This window comes from Syngnathoides biaculeatus, chromosome 9 (genome assembly GCF_019802595.1).
Source record: "Syngnathoides biaculeatus isolate LvHL_M chromosome 9, ASM1980259v1, whole genome shotgun sequence".
Classification (NCBI taxonomy): Eukaryota; Metazoa; Chordata; class Actinopteri; order Syngnathiformes; family Syngnathidae; genus Syngnathoides; species Syngnathoides biaculeatus.
The window spans coordinates 11,952,263-11,970,737 of record NC_084648.1 but is presented as its reverse complement, the minus strand read 5'-3'; the positions used below and the strand labels follow the sequence as shown (position 1 = coordinate 11,970,737).

The 18,475-nt window shown below is 41.1% G+C and overlaps 1 protein-coding gene across 1 annotated transcript in view; it reads right to left on the bottom strand.

Annotated features, from left to right (window-relative positions):
• The window catches only part of hhip (hedgehog interacting protein), a 52,259-nt gene that overhangs the window by 24,414 nt on the left and 9,370 nt on the right, over positions 1–18,475 (bottom strand). Inside the window, exons 3-5 of the mRNA XM_061830731.1 lie at positions 12,023–12,167; positions 10,300–10,501; positions 2,670–2,821 (exon numbers count right to left, since the gene is read on the bottom strand). Coding sequence (XP_061686715.1) covers positions 2,670–2,821; positions 10,300–10,501; positions 12,023–12,167 — 499 coding nt within the window. The remainder of the gene's footprint in view (positions 1–2,669; positions 2,822–10,299; positions 10,502–12,022; positions 12,168–18,475) is intronic.

Here is an 18,475-nt window from a genome sequence, read left to right as displayed (position 1 = left end):
TCATTAAGGCAAATGCACTGGTGTGATTGAAAAGAAGTTCGTGAGAGAAGATTGTTTTCTCCAACAGCTTTTTATCGTAGGAGTTTCAAATTAATGTCATTATGTTAATGTAGCAGAATGCTGAGGTGTCCCTGTTCTTAACACCTTTTTCGTAAATTGTCTAAAAACTGAAGTGTTGAGGTTTTAAAGTCAACTACATGATAGTTCAAAATGCTCCCCCGCCTGATTGTAAAGCTATTATTTCAGTGACGTGCTTAAAAACCATATCATTAAATTGTCAGAAATAAGTTTGCTAACTTATCATGTAAAGTCCCCTCCAAAAGTATTGGAATGGCAAGGTCATCTTTTATTTATGGTATTTACATCGAAATGGGTTTGACAACTCAGGACAGAGCATCATATTTCACTTTTCAAAAGAGCAAAAGTATTGAAATGTGATTATGGGTGGGTGTTTTGGGTGGATGATAGCTTAAATGTTGCTTGTTTTTGGCTTTTTCTCCTGTGAATGCTAAGTCATTGGGAGAAAAGCAAACCATTTTGAAGTTCAATGAAGAGGGAAAATTGATCAGAGCTACTGCAAAAACATTGGGCATCGCCAATACAACGTCCTGAAAAAGACAAACTACCGGTGAACGGAACGACAGACATCAAACAGGTCAGCCAAGGGTATCAACAGCAGTTGATGACAAAAAGACTGTGAAAGCTGTGCAGAAACATCCAAAAACAACAGTCAGTGACATCACTCCCGACCTCCACAGGACATGGGTGAAGGAATCACAATCCCCTGCTCAAAGAAGACTTTGAGAGAAGAAATACATAGGCCATACCACAAGATATAAACCACTCATCAGCAAAAACAATCAGAAAACCAGATTGGATTTTGCAAAGAGGTAAACACACAAGCCACAAAAATTCTGTAACCAAGTTTTATGACCTGATGAGACCAAGATTAACCTGTACCAACATGATGGAAAGGCCAAAGTATGAAAAAAGAAAGGATCTACTTAAGATCCAAAAGACAAGCTCATGTGCGAAGCATGATGGAGGTAATCTCATGGCTTGGGATCACATGGCTGGTTCTGGAACGGGCTCACTAGTTTTTATTGATGATGTACAGTAAATGGACTGGCCAGTTATATTACTCCTGATTGTTACTTTTACTGGCAAGGTATCTTAAAACCCCAAATTACCTTCAAGGGAATAATGACAGTTTGGAAGTCTTCATACACTTTGAATTAGTGGCTGGCGCAATTCATGTTTTCTCTAATACAAAGGGGTCCAACTCAAGGCCAGATCCGACCCACCACATCATTTTATGTGCCCCACTAAAGAAAATTATGTGTCAAAATTCATAATTCGTGGTAAAATCTGTACCAAAATTAAAAATGGTAATATGATTAGGCATTCATATTCAGAATGGCCTTTTGAGGGAAATCATAAATACAACGAGGCCTGCGACAAAAATTAGAAACCGCTGAAAAATAAATTATGCGTAATGTATACACAGGGCGGCATGGTGGATCAGCTGGAAAGCGTTGGCCTCACAGTTTTGAGGACCTGGGTTCAATCCCAGCCCTCTCTGTGTGGAGTTTGCATCTTCTACCTGTGGCTGTGTGGGTTTTCTCCAGGCACTCCGGTTTCTTCCCACATCCCAAAAACATGCAACATTAATTGGACACGCTAAATTGCCCCTAGGTGTGATTGTGAGTGCGACTGTTTGTCTCTATGTGCCCTGTGATTGGCTGGCAACCAGTTCAGGGTTTACCCCTGCCTCCTGCCCATTGACAGCTGGCATAGGCTCCAGCACTCCCCGTGACCCTTGTGAGGATAAGCAGCTAAGAAAATGGATGGATGGATGTATACACAGTGTATAAAGGTCTTTAACACCATTAAAAGTATTTTTTTTTTAAATGTAATATCATTCAATTTTTCATTAGAAAAAACTTTATAATTATTACCTTTTACCAGAGTAATTTTTTTGGTAACAATTACGTAATTTTTCATTTTTGTATGATTGAGTCTTTTTCTCATAATAGTACTTTATTCTCATTTTTTTTCTAGTAAGATTCGGACTTTTTGTCACATAGAATATATATTTTTTTCTCTCACAATATTACTAGTTTACTCTATTAACCAATAAGGTTTTTTAAAAGTAGTTTTAACATTTTAGGCTAAGAAGCGTTTATTTTTCCACCCCAAAAATGACGGCAAACAGTATGAGTATGAAGGTGAACTGCAGTATAGCGAGGGGAATCCTGGGATTGGACATGTTCGTATGAAGAATAAAAGTATACCACACCTATATTTTATCACTAACATGGATTGTTTATTAGCAGATTGATAACAAACCTGTATATTTAAATGTAACCCCAAACTTAGGAAGAATATGCATTGAAATAAGATACCTTCATGTACATGGATGTAAGAAGATGCAAACATTAAAGGCGGACTCTAATCCGATTCTTTGGACTACGACTTAAAAAGGGATTGCGGGTCTGTGATATTTAATTACTTTGGGCGAGTCTCGTGAACACACAGTCTAGAATCAGGCCATTTTTCAAAACTATTAAAAAATACAAAAATGGTAGATTATGTCAAATGAACCCATTGGCTTTCTTTGTGCTAACCGTATGCGATGGTCATCTCGTGCTTGACTGGTCTTACGTTACCTGGACACGGTGTACTCCACTACGCGGAGAATGTGGTCGTGCGGGCCGATGGCCCAGCGCTCCTGGTTTGTGGTGTAGGACACGTAGAGCTTGCCATTCTTTTTATAATTGGGATGGAATGCCAGGCTTAGCAGGCCCCTTTCATCTCCGCCCTGCAGTCAGATGGCAAAGCACAAAAGATCCAGGAGTTAATTATGTCCCGCCTCGGCCTCTCCTTGGTCGTGTGAGTTCCGAATCGCCCCCCTCGGCTTCCCCCCCAACACACCCTCTAATCCCCCTTTTTATTTATCCATCACATTCCCATTGACAGCCATCGCATTCTCTCATTCTTCCCTTTCAGCCCATCGCCTGTTTCACTTCACACCTCCACCAACCTCCTTGAATATACCATTACCCACCATTATAAAGCATTTGACTCTGAGTGCAGCGGTTCGCGCCTCCTCTTACAACCCCGCCCACTCCTCTTTGCTTATGTGTGCTTGTCCTCACGGATCAGGGTCCCCGCAGCCGCCCGCCCCACCCCTCCCATGATGCCCCGGGGCCCTTTGAGGTGGCCCCCCATTGTGCGGTGATTTGTGTGTGTAATCTTTGGGGGATATCCATGAATGCGGACCTGAGTGGCTCAAAGAATTTATTAGCTCGCTCACAGTTCATAGAGAGCACAAAAGTGCAGAGTGCTTCAACTCCGTGCCACCCCACCCACTCCACCACCTCACTCGTCCGCACGCCTTCCTGGTTTGCTCAAAACGCATGCAAAATTCACGGCTTAAGGGGCAAAGGGGTGGGGGTGGGGTGGTAGGAATGGTGCTGCCAACTCCCACTGTCTTGGCAACATGTTTAGAAAACATCTAAATTGCTTGTGTAATATGTAAACCTTTGTCTCAGCCCCAGAGACTGCTCTGCCGCTTGTCACTACCCTGGTGGTCCTCCCGTCATAGCTCGCTCACTTGCTGTAATAATCAGCAACAGCGCCAAGCCAAGCTAGGCCGGGCCGGATCGGGCCAGGGAGATTGACCATTTATGCGGCGCTCTTTTTCCACAAAAGGACGAAAACAGGCTTTCTGGTGTGAAGAATGTTTTTAAAATGCTTTTGGATGATGATGATACGGTAGTTGACATTTTTTACACTTTTAGCTTTTATACTATTGAATTGTTCGTACTTATACACTTTTACGACAGTTAAGAATGTTATGGGTGATGCATGAAGTCAACTCACACTCCAGGTCTCTCAATGAGTTTTTAAAAAGGTTTTTTTTTTTTTTTCTTTAACTTTAGTTTTATTACACTACAGCTAATCTATTTTTCCACTTCAACAAAAGTTAAGAAACTTGGAAAGCGTGACTCATAATGTTTGTTCACCTCTCTAGTTCCCTAAATGTTAAGTTTTCTTTATTATACAGAGGTCTGCGATTGAGTGAGAGCCACGGTTCACCCGGGACTGGTCACCAGCTGAAGTCAGCTGGGATAGACCCCAGCTCACCTGTGATATTTTGACCATTCTGGCCAACATGTCATGTGTCACATCTAAATATTCAAGATGGATGTACTGGACCAGAGTTTGTACATCATAGTGGTTTACTGGACCACTCGAAGTCTTGTTTGGATGGTGTAAGATGTATGCAGACAGTAACATGGGCCACTTGCGGAATCAAAATGGATGACATGACTCATTGGAATGTACTAGAAGTACAGAGTAGCAAGAACAGAGACCCACGCCAGGGACCTCAGGGGTTCCATACATGTTGTGAAAGCTGTTGAGAGGCATGACAGTCTGACTAGATAGCAGCTCGGTCAAGTCAAATAAAAACGGGGGGAAAGTCTTATACAGTGCCAAAAATATCAGGATGTTTTATGGAGATGTCTATATGTTGGATTTGGAGCTGTAGCGACCCACATCCCTAAAATAAAGCAAAGGTAACCGCAATCCCGAAGAGGCCGTGATCCAAGGCCAAGGGGGTGACACCCTTAATAAACAGTGTTGCAACCGAATGAACTATTTCCTCCCTTGCTAATAACTCCTTGGATTGCTTCATTGTACAATAGTCATCCATTTATGGGAGTCCTAAACACAGCATCTGTCAGCAGACTTCTAGTCAGGCAGGGGGGGCTTTGAACCAATCTTTCAAGGCCTTATCTTTTCATTTGTCACAGACACCTGCTGCCACATTCCTCCATTCCCTCCACCTGTGCTATCCGGGGTATATGGTTTCGGCATTGCAAAAAAAAAAAAAAAAAAGGATAAGCAGAGATGAGGAAGGGTAGTATAAGAACGTCTCAACATACAAGCAATGATAAACCCGCCCTAGTCTACAAATACATGAGAAAGATGGTAAAAATTGGAATGTATAGACCAATGGCTGTTCACATGGATCTCCAAAAACGTAATGTGTGTGCCAAGTCAGTAGTTGGCGATGTTACTTTGTAAATGCAACTGTAACCACTTCTGAGCCTACAAAACCATCTTATAAGATGAGAGTAGTTGTGAGTGAAGAATTTGACCAAACTCTGAAGTGGTATTGGAAAGTACTCATCCTAAGAAACAAAACACAGTTGTCATGTCCAAACGCAATTCCAATTAAGTTGGGATGTTGTGTTAGACAAAAACAGAATACAATGATTTGAAAAATCATTTTCAACCTCTATTGAATTGAATACACTACAAAGACAAGATACGTATATAACGTTCAAACTGATAAACTATTGGTTTTTTGCAAATAATCAGTAACTTTGAATTTTAACAATTAGCAATGGTCCCAAAAATATGGGACATGTGGCAAAATAGTGAAAGTTGAGGAATGCTTATCGAACACCTGTCGGGAACATCCCACATGTGAACATCCTAATTGGGAAAAGGTGGGTGCCATGATTGAGTAAAAAAGGTGCTTCCCTGATGGGGTGAGGCCCACCTTTTTTTGAACAAGTGCGTGAGAAATCTGTTAAATAGTTTGAGGACACTGTTCTTCAATGTAAAATTGTGAGGAATTTAGCGATTTCATCATCTTCAGTCCATAATAATATCGAAAGTTTCAGAAAATATGGAGAAATCACTGCATCTAAGCGGCAAGGTCAAAAACCAACATTGAATGCCCGTGACCTTCGATCCCTCAGGAGGCAATGGATCAAAAACCAACAATGTGTAAAGTACATCACTGCATGGCCTGTTAGTAAATACAGTTCGTGGCTATATCGCTAAGTCCAAGTTAAAAAAAACTACAATGCAAAGCAAATGCCATTTATCATCAATACCCAGAATTGCCACCGGCTTCTCTGGACCTGACCTCATCTAAGATGGCCTGATGCAAAGTCGAAAAGTGATCTGTGGTTTGACGAGTCCACATTTCATATTGCTTTTTGGAAATTGTGGACATTGTGTCTTCCGGGCCAAAGAGGAAACTAACCATCTGGACAGTTATGGACGCAAAGTTCAAAAGGTAGCATCTGCGAAGGTATGGGGCTGTGTTGGTGCCAATGCCATTGGTAACTTACACATCTGTGAAGGGCCCATTAATGCTGAAAGGTTTTGGAGAAAAATATGCTGCCAACTGAGCAACGTCTTCTTCATGTCTTTGTGTTGTATTCAATTAAATACAGGTGGAACACAATTTACAAATCATTGTATTCTGTTTTTATTTATGTTTAACACAATGTCCCAATTTCATTGGAATTTGGGTTGTAAATGTGCGGCCCAAAAAAAAAAAAAAAAAGTTTATATCTGCATTTAGTGAAAATGGTTTTAAATAGCCCCTTGGGCAACACAATTACAGTGTTTTGGGGCACAATTTGGATACAGATAATGGCACCATAAACCCGTAACCGAAATACAGGGAATCGGCTCCTTTAAGATCTGTATCAGGCCTCTCAGAAATCTAAATACCTACCAATGTGACTGCGCCGTTAAGATACATTTTTGATCTATGCTGTCATCATCAGAAAAAAAAGCACTCATAATGAGTCTACGTGAAAACGATATTCTCGGAAGTTGTTTCAGTAATTTAGAAAATATAAATGGAGTGACATTGGAACATGTCACTGATACATACACATTTAATAATGGGCCCTATATTGGAAGTGGAGTCTTTGATCTGCAAATCTGTAAATCCAGCCTTAAGGAATTGAAGTATAAGAGTAAATCTTTTTGGAAAGCCTTGTACACAACAGAATTTCATTATTTCAAGTTTGTCTGCATTCAAGTTAGGAGAAATAAAGAGGACAACGCACTGGAACTTATGTGTTCAAAATATGATGTGATATTTCACTGCTCTCATTTCCAAATGCTGATACGTGTCAGTGGTCAGATGGCACAGATGTCTTCATTGGGAATGTTTGAGAATAGTTATGCAGCTCATCTTTTCTAAGGTCACATAGAAATCTTTTAGAATAGAGATGTCGAACTCAAGGCCCGGTGGCCAGATCGGGCCCACTGCATTATTTTATGTGCCAGACGAAGGAAAACTGACATGATTTTTGTCAAAATCTGTACCAAAATTTCAAATTGCCATATCATAAATGAAAAGTTGAAATATTGCAAGCATTTTGTTCTACAAAATATAGTTGAAAACCCCATTACCCTTTATTTCTGATTCCAAAACTACTACATAAATTTCATGTTTAACTGTGATGTGGTGGTTAAAGATTGTAATGCTTTCACTTTCAAAACAGCGCTCTGAGGAAAATTGTAACTACAAAGTAGCCCGTGATAAAAACCCTGTTTTAGAAGACACTACAGTGCTACCGTGAGAATATACGATACATCTCACACAAATTTTTGACATTGGAGTGTCTTAATGCAATAAGTTAGCATAACAGGATGCATGAAACAGTCAAGGACCCGTGCCCCATTATGCACATATACAAGCAGCCATTTCGGGCGAATCACAGGGCCCGTACTTTGACGAACGCCTATTGGTGAATTCGCCCAAATGAGCCCCAATCGGAAACAGGTATCCCAGAGAAATGGGCAACAGTAAATAGTGAAACTTTATGCCTACGCTGTCCAATGTGGGCGTGTGGGAATGGCGTCAAAGTTTAATGAGGCATTTCAAAAATTCACTGTGCAATGTGGGCCTTTGACTTGAGGGAGAAGAAAAAAAAAAAACAACTCCTTTACCAGTTTCACGGTTTGAAACAATATTTGTAGAACAGGATGAACCAAAAAATGTCAAGGAACTATATCTGAAATGGAACAAAAGCGAGCCAATTTGGTTTGAAGCCGCCATTTTGAGTTAATTTGGGTTTGTACTTTGACAAACTCCAACGAGGAAATTTGCCAAATGAGCCCCCATCGGAATCAAGTTTCCAAAACCGATGAACCACCTAATGCGGAGGGTAGCATGTCGTCAAAGAAAATAGGAGTTCAAGGTCATCCTCACTGCTGGTTTGAGGTTTATTTCTCTCCAAAATTGTCATTAAAGAGAGTATTTGTCATGCCAAGGGAAGAAGTTGACTAATTTTCATATAAAAATGAGTCTCAAAATTGGCAGTGACAAGTCTCCCGCTTAAAAAAAGCTGCAGCTGCAACTAAATACATTCAAGCTGAGTCTTGTCCAATCACATTAGAGGTGAGGGAGGAAAATATCAAGCAGTTACAGAGAGACCGCGGTGAGGATGACTGAGGATGGTGCACATTTGCGGCGGGGACAAGCGTACAGAGATCGAATTACAGGCAGAACACCCACATCGCAGCATGGAGCCCACACCAAAGCAGCACACCATTGTTTCGCTGCAGCTTAATTGGCACATGGAGGGGACGAGGAGGGTGGGCACCCATAGAAGGACTGGAGTGTGTGTGGAGGGGGGGTAGTAGAAGGAGAAACAGGACATTACAATCAAAGCATGGCCATGAGACGGATGATAAATCAGTGATTTGGCCCCTCTCTAGGGGGAGACTCTGTATCGAAGGCAGCTCCATCCTGTTGATGCTGTCGGTAAACACCTCGTCCACTCTGTGTGGCTGGAAAGGGACCGGAGGGAGGAGGGATCACAGAACAAGACTCGCGGGATCGAAATCATCATAACGATGGCTTCATCCACATCCAGCGATGATGCCAATGATAAGAGGGACCATGCCGAGTGTTTCACAAGGGGCCACTTATATATTCAAATGCTCTGCTTGCTTTGACTCCCGGTAAACAAACTGTGAATGGAGGCATGCGTGAGGGGACAAACATCCTGTTCGGGAGCGTGTGGACCCCCTTCCTCCTCCTCCCCAAAATATCCCGGCAATGCCGTCTCCTCATGCAATCTGAAGAATTCGAGACACTTCCGATCACTCTTTACACAGGCGAAACCTAAAGGTTGAACATCTCTGGGACGCTAGTCTAAATTTCCAGGTTGTCAAGATTTTTAAACCAATTCTTCAAGAACATTTTGTTCCAAGGTTAAACTGTAACTGTACAGGCATTGTATCCTCTATGTTGCTAGCATAAATAGATCTGCAAAGACACATAATTCATCTTAGTTTGCCACCAAGCTCTTCCATACAAAAATCCTGCAAGATTCAAACAGAGCAAAATGAGTTGTTTTGGACACAACAGTGTTGAACAAGTGTGAAACTTAACAGTACCAATACTTGCATTCCCATTGGCAGTATTGCTTTGCATATCTTGTTTGCTTCAATGTGTTGTCTAAGCCCTTTTTAACCTACTATCACAATATCAATAAGAATACCAATGTTCATGCTAAACGCACTTTTTTTCTTTATGTCACTGTAGATTTTCAGTCATCCAGAACATCGTAATCCACAACAACTGAATCGAGATAGCTTGAGTCTTGTTTGTTGCATTGTTTTCCTAAAACAAAAATGACACCTGTATAAGCAATTATGCTTTGGGCCAAAATCTGATTTGCAAGTGAGTCTAAGGGTCTGCTGACGCTTGATAGTGTGTGTGTGTGTGTGTGTGTGTGTGTGTAAAAGGATTTGCTATTGGCCAGAAGTCAAGCAATCAGATTCCTCCTCTTTTTTTTTTCAACTCCTGTTACTCACTCAGGTGGCTAATACTACAATACATATTGTATAAAAAAAAGTGTTCATTTCTATACTTTTTCTTTTATTGTTGTTTTATAAAATTCAATGTTATTTTTCTTCATTAAAACAATGATAAAATTGTTTTTATTGGAAGGGATGATAATTTAGTGCATTTAAAAAAAAAATTGAATGATTGAGGGTTAGAAAAAATTAAACCCGAAAGTCAAAGTATTTCAATTTTTTTTTTGCTTAGCATCACACATCACAGACCCCCCATCCCAAAAAATCCAAAGCAAAAATATATACATAAAATAAACTCGTAATTATCAGTATTTGTTTGACTTGTAAGGTCTATTTTTCCAGAACATGTTGCCCAAACTCCCAAATTATACCACTTTTGGGGGGCTTTCAACAGTAATTCAGCGTGACTCCTGAGAGGAACAATGTGGGATAGATTAGGCGGGCCATTAAGCCAACTTGTGAGAGCGAGCGCTACAGCACAATGTGAGCTGTATGTACAGTTAATTAGCAGAAAATAGCGCAATGATTGGCCGCCATCACATTTGATGAATGGTCTCTTATTTGGCGTAACAATATAATTGGAACGCTAATAGCGAGCAGGCACTGCAGAGATGTTCCTCAGGGTTCCTCGCGGTTCCTCCTTACCTTCAGGCCGCTCTGCACCATCTTGTGGATGTCCAGAAAGGGCTCCTTGAGCAGCTGCAAGTCGTGCGTGAGTATCCGGACAAACCCCTCCCGCTCCAGTACAAAAAGGCGTTGGGATCCATCGCCGCAGTGCACCACGGCCACCGGCTGCCGCAGACCACTCAACACCTCCTGGGCACAGTAGCAGTTGTGTTTGTGTTTCCTGGGCAATGACGGAGATACAAGAAGGTCAGAGAGAAGTGTAAATCATCCAGTTGGAAGGTGAAAAAAGGGGCATTGGAGAATTGTTTGAGAATAGTTTATGCTGGTCTTACTATCATTTTTAGATTTATTTTTGTATTTTTTCCATTTCTCATTTCCAAATACACAAAGTTGGAGTTTCAATGCAATTTTGTTCCATCTGCACCAATGACAATAAAGGCTTTCTATTCTACAAGGGGGTCTATAGAGTAAAATTTAAATAAAATAAACTATGTGCCCTGCAATAGGCCGGCAACCAGTTCAGGGTGTACCCCGCCTCCTGACAGCTGGGATTGACTCCAGCACTCCCCGCGACCCTTGTGAGGATAGGCGGTAAAGAAAACGGATGGATGGATGGATGGATAACCCCTGACAACAGTTTCACCTGTTCATTCATCCATTTTCCAAGACACTTATTGTCACTAGGGTTGTGGGACTGATGTGAAATTGGGTGGACATCTCTATAATAACAGGATGCAAAAAAAGGCCACAAGGACTCATGAGTGAGATTAAACAGGAAGTCAGCCATCTTGCTATGAAGTAGCCATTCTGGATTAGTACTTTGACAATCTCCTACAAGAGAACCGTAATTTCCGGCCTATAAACCGCGACTTTTTTCACACGCTTTCAACCCTGCGGTTTATGCGGTGATGTGACTAATTTGTGCATTTTTTCTAACGACCGCAAGGGGGCACTCGAGCGGAAAAGGTCAGAGTGAGACCAGTGGAATATATGTGCTGAGGAAGTGACTTTTACCGGTCCGGCCCTGTTAGCGCTGCGCTAGCGCGTTACTGCCGTGCCTCAGTGATTTTTACCGGTATGTTTTTTTTAAACCAGCCCTGTTAGCGCGGCGCTAGCGTTAGCACCACAGCGCTAGGGTTAAACTCTGTGTGCCGTCTTTCTTTGTGAATATCTCGTGTTTCAATGTCAGGACTTGTGGCTTTTGCACAGGTGGGGCGTATGTATGTACCAAAAGGTATTTCCTTTACAAATGTACTGGGTGAGGCTTATAACCAGGTGCGCTCTGTAGGCCGAGAATTATGGTAATTGCACAAAGGGGCCCCAATCGGAAGCACGTATATTTCACAGATTGCATATTATAGATATTTTGCAGGGCTGTTAAATTAAAAATAGTCAAAATATCTTGACATTCTAGACTAACACCTCTGTGAGTCACACATTCAGGTCAAGGCTGAAGAATCAACCCATGACATTGACTCCATGTGTGCATGTTTCCACTCAGTGTTTGTCAGCTGGACTGTCCTTGGATTTGAAAAACGGGTGCAGGTTGGTCTTTTGGCCCGTAGGAAGTGGAGATGAAAGGCCTTGTCTCAGAGCGGGGACGTTTGCATTTTGTGAATGAAAGCCCCCCTGAACCAACATCAGCACGTGCCTCCACTTGTTGTTACTACAAAATCAAGATGTAATGCCTGAATCTGACCCCCAACTAATAAAGCAAGCTAAATAAAACGTGACCACAAACCTGCTGACATCTTCCATTTTCTCGTCTCCCAAGTAGTTGGAATCTTGGCCCTGTGCTTGCTTTCGTTGAAAATCTGGAAAGCACAGGCCAGCATCTCGTCTGCCGTAGTATTGACAGAACTCGTCCACGTCAGCCTGGAACAATTCTGCGCAACAAACAAAAATAACTAAAATCTGGGTGGGTAAATTTTAGAAGCAAGGCAAAGCGGAAAATATAACTTTGTGCGAGTTTGTCGGTCATTGGAGAAGAAAGAGGAGATGAGTGATGGACAAGAAGGGAAAAAAAGATACGATGTGTGTGCGAATGTGTGTTGGGTTGGATAAAACCACAATGAGCAGAAGAGACAAGCGGCCCAAGCCAAATGTGGACAGGTTTTTTTTTTTTTTTCCAGGCTAAAACTGCAAGGAGAGAGACTATAATTTACACTGACATGATTTTGGCTTAGGGGGCGCGTGTTTGTGCATATCGAATAATAAATATTCGACTTTGTGAAAAACATTTGTTGACAATGTACACCAGCTGTCAGTCTGATATGATTGCAATGTGGCGTCTTCTGGTGGGTGAGTGAGAAACGACGCATTTGGAGTTGGGAAAGCCTCAAGAACTCAGGGAAATGTTTGGCCTTCGGTATATAATAAACAGGACAGAGTGTGTTTAGGATATTAATATTCTATTTAGAAACAAAACTATCATGTATCAGTCTGGGAGGTCGATTTGAGGGGCGCACCGTCAATGTAACACGTCCTTTGTGACCAACCAAAGTGGAAGTCAAACACTGGCTTTTCAATGATGCTGCTTGACTAGCTACAGAATTTATCCAGTGGAGAATAACTCTAAACTGAAGTAAAACGATTTCTCACAGACACCTAAGAAAGAGGCAAAATTATCTCAATATTTGTAATTTAATAGTGATAATACTACACTGAATTTATATAGCGAGTTTCAGAGTACTCAAGGTTGCTTTACATAACAAAAACAACAATATCAAAAGATAATGTTAGAAAGAATACAAAATTGTCAGTAGTGGAATTGTAAGGAGATAAACATGAAAAGTGCAAAATGCAGATGAAACAGATAATATTGAAAAATATTGAAATGTATTATTTCTTATTTATTTCTTGTATTCATTTTATATATTTGCTTGATTTTGAAATTTAAATATACTGTATTTGTATGTAGTTTTTACATTTACATTTAAAATATATTTCCATTCAATTTAAACTAATTTTTAAATAAAAGCATATAACTAATTTTGAAACTGTGTTAATGTAAAATAATTTGTGTTGCTCCAAGTTAATATTCCCCTTCTGTATATATTTTTATTTATTTATCATTTATTTAAGAAAATACTGGAAGCCTTAAAAGTTAGCTTAACTCGTCTATAAATGCTCACACACAATGTAATTATTTTTGCATTGGGTTTTCTTACTGTGCCAAAGTTTAACCCAAATGTGACCTTAAAACCAAGGTAAGTAGCGAACCAAGATTTTTTTGGCACACCCCTGGTATTTATGCATGTACAGTATGAATCCCTATTTCTCTTTGACCGCCCTCAGAGTAAAAGTGATATCTCAGCCACGTATATACAAAAACAGCTCCGGAACAACATTATTCCCAGACTGTTCTACCTCCGGATTCCCCCTTGTGACCTAAAAACAATCTTACCAATACCGTTTCCTTTGGTCAAAGCCAGAGGACAGACAGACGTAGAGGGGGAAAGCAAACACACCCGTGATAAAAACACAAATAGGGTCCCCCCCGACCCCCCCCCCCTCCTTTCATCTGCCACACTCCAAGGGCTGACTGCAGCAAATAGTGGAGGTGATAGGATATCCCCCTTGAACATCTAAACACAACACACAGATCAAAGTAGCACAGGAACACAAGCGCGCTGACTTACCACCCACTCGCTTGTGTCCGCAGTTATCTTAAACACGCTGGTGTGGGAGCTCGGGTTGGGGAAGGGAGTGCAAGGGTAACAGGGATTGGTGGTTGCAGGAAGGCGGGAGTGAGACCTAATGGAGGCTTTCATGAGTGCAGCTACCAAATACGAGGGGTTAAACCCGAACAGTCAACTTCACCACTCCCCATCAACGTTTGAAGTTGCTCATCATCCTGTTTTCCAATCGCACGATTTACAGAAGATCTTTCTACTTGTCCGTTTGGTGACGTTGCCAGGGACTAGCAATAGCGGAATATCCAGTCAACAAGGTGACAAGGTCTTAACTGACCATATATGGCAATTCAGATTCTTCAAACGTTTAGAAATATTATAGGAAAAATGTGGCCCACAGCAAGTTTATCCTCAAATATAATAAAAGCACAAGTGAAACAGAAAGAGAAATGCTTACGTTTTGAAGTCTTGCTGAGATTTGCCAAGATGCAACTTCCTGGTTTGCTTCAAGCAAAATGTGCACAGGACACCTACTACCGTAATTAAAACTATCCATCAATCCATTTTCTTATCCTCACAAGGGTTGAGGGGAGTGCTGGAGCCTATCCCAGCTGTCAATGGGCAGGAAGCGGGGTACACCCTGAACTGGTTGCCAGCCAATCACAGGGCACATGGAGGCAAACAGTCACACTCACAATCACACCTCGGGGCAATTTAGGGTGTCCAATTAATGTTGCATGTTTTTGGGATGTGGGGGGAAACCGGAGTGCCTAGAGAAAACCCACGCAGGCACGGGGAGGACATACAAACTCCACACAGATGGGTCCACGATTAAATCCGGGACCTCAGAACCCCTGTGCTGCCCTAATTAAAACTATAATTAGCATAATGGCAAATTGCATTTTCAATCATGATTTTTTTTTCCAGTGCCAGTCTGCCAAAATGTTTTACGTGAAACTAGTAAACAAAAAAAAAAAAAAAACATCTGATACTGCCTCTATCGGCTGAAAAATGGCAGTTGACTTTTTCACCCCTGTTCTTCATTGGTGTCATTCATACATAAAAGGGGACATGAAAAAAGCAAAAAGGCATTCATTTTCCAGGTCGCTGGACACGACACCTGTGTGTAGGGGTTATTCCGCAACAATGGGACTGAGGAAGGAAGTTCAACACATGACACTCACACTTCTCTCGCTTGCCCATTTTGAATTCTATACATCACGCCTCTACCGGTTTTTGAAAGGACACACTGGAGTGGCATTAGTTCTTGTTCATTGTGTTCTGTGCACAAGGCAAGTACAAACAAAATGTCATCAGTTGACGAATGTGGATGTGAAATAGCATTAGGGGTCTGTTTTCTGGACTGTGCCCCGGAGATAGTTTTCATTTGTAGCTTTTATGGGGCAATTTTGCATGATATCAGTTTGTCTGTCTCTATGTCCCCTGTGATTGGCTGGCAACCACGACAGGGTGTACGCCGCCTCCTGCCCGAAGATAACTGGGATAGGCTCCAGCACTCTCAAAACAGGGAGATGCTTATACAACAACTTTCGTTCGGCTTGTCCCATTAGGGGTCGCCATGGCGTGTCATATTTGTTTGGCACAGTTTTTACGCCGGACGCCCTTTCTGGTAGGACTGTGAAAAAAATACTGTCAAAAACAAGCATACCCAGTATGACCAGTGCTAAAGTCAAAGTTCGATATTCCATAAGCGAACTTGAAAAATCTTCTTGTCCAGTGTTGCACAGCAGAGGAGTGAGCACGCAGGCTGGCGAGAGAGAGAGAGAGAGAGAGAGAGAGAGAGAGAGAGAGAGAGAGAGAGAGAGAGAAAGACAGAGAAAGACAGAGGGTGAGAGAGCACTGTGTCCATATTCGCAGCTCCCCGGCGCTGAAGCTTCCATCTGGTTATCTTCCAAAGGCAACCTGGGTGGCCCGGCGCAAGTACTTGACATCTTGATGCACTTCAGCAGTTTTACATACACACTGGCTTTGTAGAAAAATAAATGTGTCATTCGTCACCACATATGCTGATCTGTGGCGGCGGGGGCCCGTGGAGAAGGAGCACAACACAGGGTGGGAGAAAAGAGGGGTGGTAAGTAAAGGAGGGGTGGGGGGGCTCATCTTTTCAGTTTTTTTTTTTTTTTTTTTTGCTTTGACTCCCCGAGCCCACATGTTGTGTCAGCTCCCGGGCAGTAACTTCCAACCAACCGCACCTCCTCTATGCGCTGTGAGCTAATGTCGCAGTTTGTGCCCACCAGTGCAGACAAGGACAAGTTATGTTGCAATGTTTGATATTCTGCAGCGTAGCATATGCGGGTGGGCAGGGTATTGGATCATGTTTTGGAATGCACTACTATGATCTTGCATCCATTCAGGCGGAATTCAACTGTGGCTCAAAGAAGGATGGGCGCAATGATGTTGAATGGCTTTCTGCTATCCATTGGAAGTGGCTTCAAACCAAAATGGCAGACCTCCTGTTCAATTTTCGGCATCAGTCCTTGAGATTTTTTGTGCTTTGTCATTACAGACATGTTGACAAAATGTCATGTAGATTGGTGAAACTGCTGTCAGGGGCTAATTTTTTCTGTTGTTGTTTTTTTTTTTTTTTTTAAACTTTAAAGAGGGTGCTCATGAGCCATGGGTCATGTCTAAGATTTTCGGGTCCTGTATTAAAAGTTGTGGCTTGCTCACCTATAACAGAACGTCTTTTCTTCTATTTAAAACAATTACCCTTTCAGATTCATACTGGATTATTTGATCATTAGAACTACTCTAATCAAAATAATATATAGCGCCTACAGGTGGGCATGAGAGTAGATTTACTTACGGGATTAACAAAATGTTAACATTATATTTTTAAAAAATACAAGAATGCATGACAAAATGTTTCTTTTATTCTTGAATATTACTTTTCTTTTTCCATGTTCTAAAATAGTGAGGAAAGCTGGATACAGTTCTTTCTTTTAAGTGAAAAAAAAATAAAAAACGTGATAGCATAGCTGAGATTCTGTTCTTCTGCTTTAGACTACAAACGAGATGAGAGTGACTCAACAGTGCCTCTGCTAGTTGCAGCCAAGTAGTACACTCCATTTTACGTTAATTATGGTTCAAGACAAATTAGGGGGGCGCCCTGCGGCCCCCGCAGCATTTCGCCGCACCCCCACAATGCGTTGCGGGTTTAGCATAGCTGAGATCTTTTTTTTTTCCTTTAGACCACAAACTAGATGAGAGTGAAGCAACAGTACCTCTGATAGTAGCAGCCAAGTAGTACACTCCATTTTACATTAATTATGGTTCAAGACAAATTAGTGGGGCGCCCTGCGGCCCCCGCAGCATTTTGGCGCACCCGAACAACCCGCAAAGCGTTACAGCTTCAGTATAGCTGAGATCCTGTTCTTCTCCTTTAGACCACAAACTAGATGAGAGTGAATCAACGGTATCTCTACTAGTTGCAATCAAGTAGTACACTCCATTTTACCTTCATTATGGTTAAAGACAAATTCATTAAAAAAAAAAATCTGAGCTGTCCCTATTATAAGAATCAATATATCCAAAGCTATACAGCATTTTTTTTTTTATATGACAATCAACAACAACTAGAGTTGGGAATTTCACTACAATTCCATGATCAACTTGGGTGGAGAAATGATATACAAAAAAATCCACAAAGAAAAGGAACATATGAAGGACAGTTTGTTTTTCCACATCATTATTTTAAGTTGTTTTTTTTTTTCAAAATTATCATTACAGAATTTTGCTGCAATTGCTTGGCTCATGATTGATGGCAGACTGAAACTGACTCTGGGGTGGAGAAAAAAAAAAAAATAGAATCTAAATATGTTTAATAAATCCCAGACAATTTAAAAAATTGAAAAGTCCCCCCCCCCCTCGATCGACTACGGTGGGAACAATGATGGAAAAATAAAAAAAATTAAAAAAATTCTGTAGCGGTTGTCTTCAGGTTATTTTTCCCCATTAACATCTTTATTTATGTATTTATTTTAATTACAAAGTTCTGCTTCTCCCGTCATTAATTCTCACTTGCTTGTTTGGGGTGGATTTGATAAAATGTCCTTTATCTGACTATTTGGGAAAAATGACGAAACAATTTCAAACATTTACAAAAATATAAATAAAATGTTGAAAAAAATTTTTTTTTTAATATTCAATTACTATTGTCAGAAAATATTAAGATCACTTTTCCACATGCTTTAAGACCTTTTCTACCAAAATCTCAGTTCTGTAATCCAAACTGTCTACTTGCTTGGAGTGGCTTGTTGTTACACCCACCTGCACCATGTTATATTCCACGCATATGTCAGAAGGTAACACGAATCTGTCCATGTGTGTGGTTGCGACAATCAAGGTCAGGAAAACATGTTGATGTTTGTTATGCTAATTAAAATAAGCTTGAGGACAAAAAAAACAGATACAAGGGAGTGAGAGGATGAGTTCAAAAGGAAAAGAGGGAGGACAAGCGAGCAAACAAATGAGGGGTGGTCGGCAACAAATGAAGGAGAGGTCAGATGAGGTAAGGCAGTGGATAAATAAATACACGC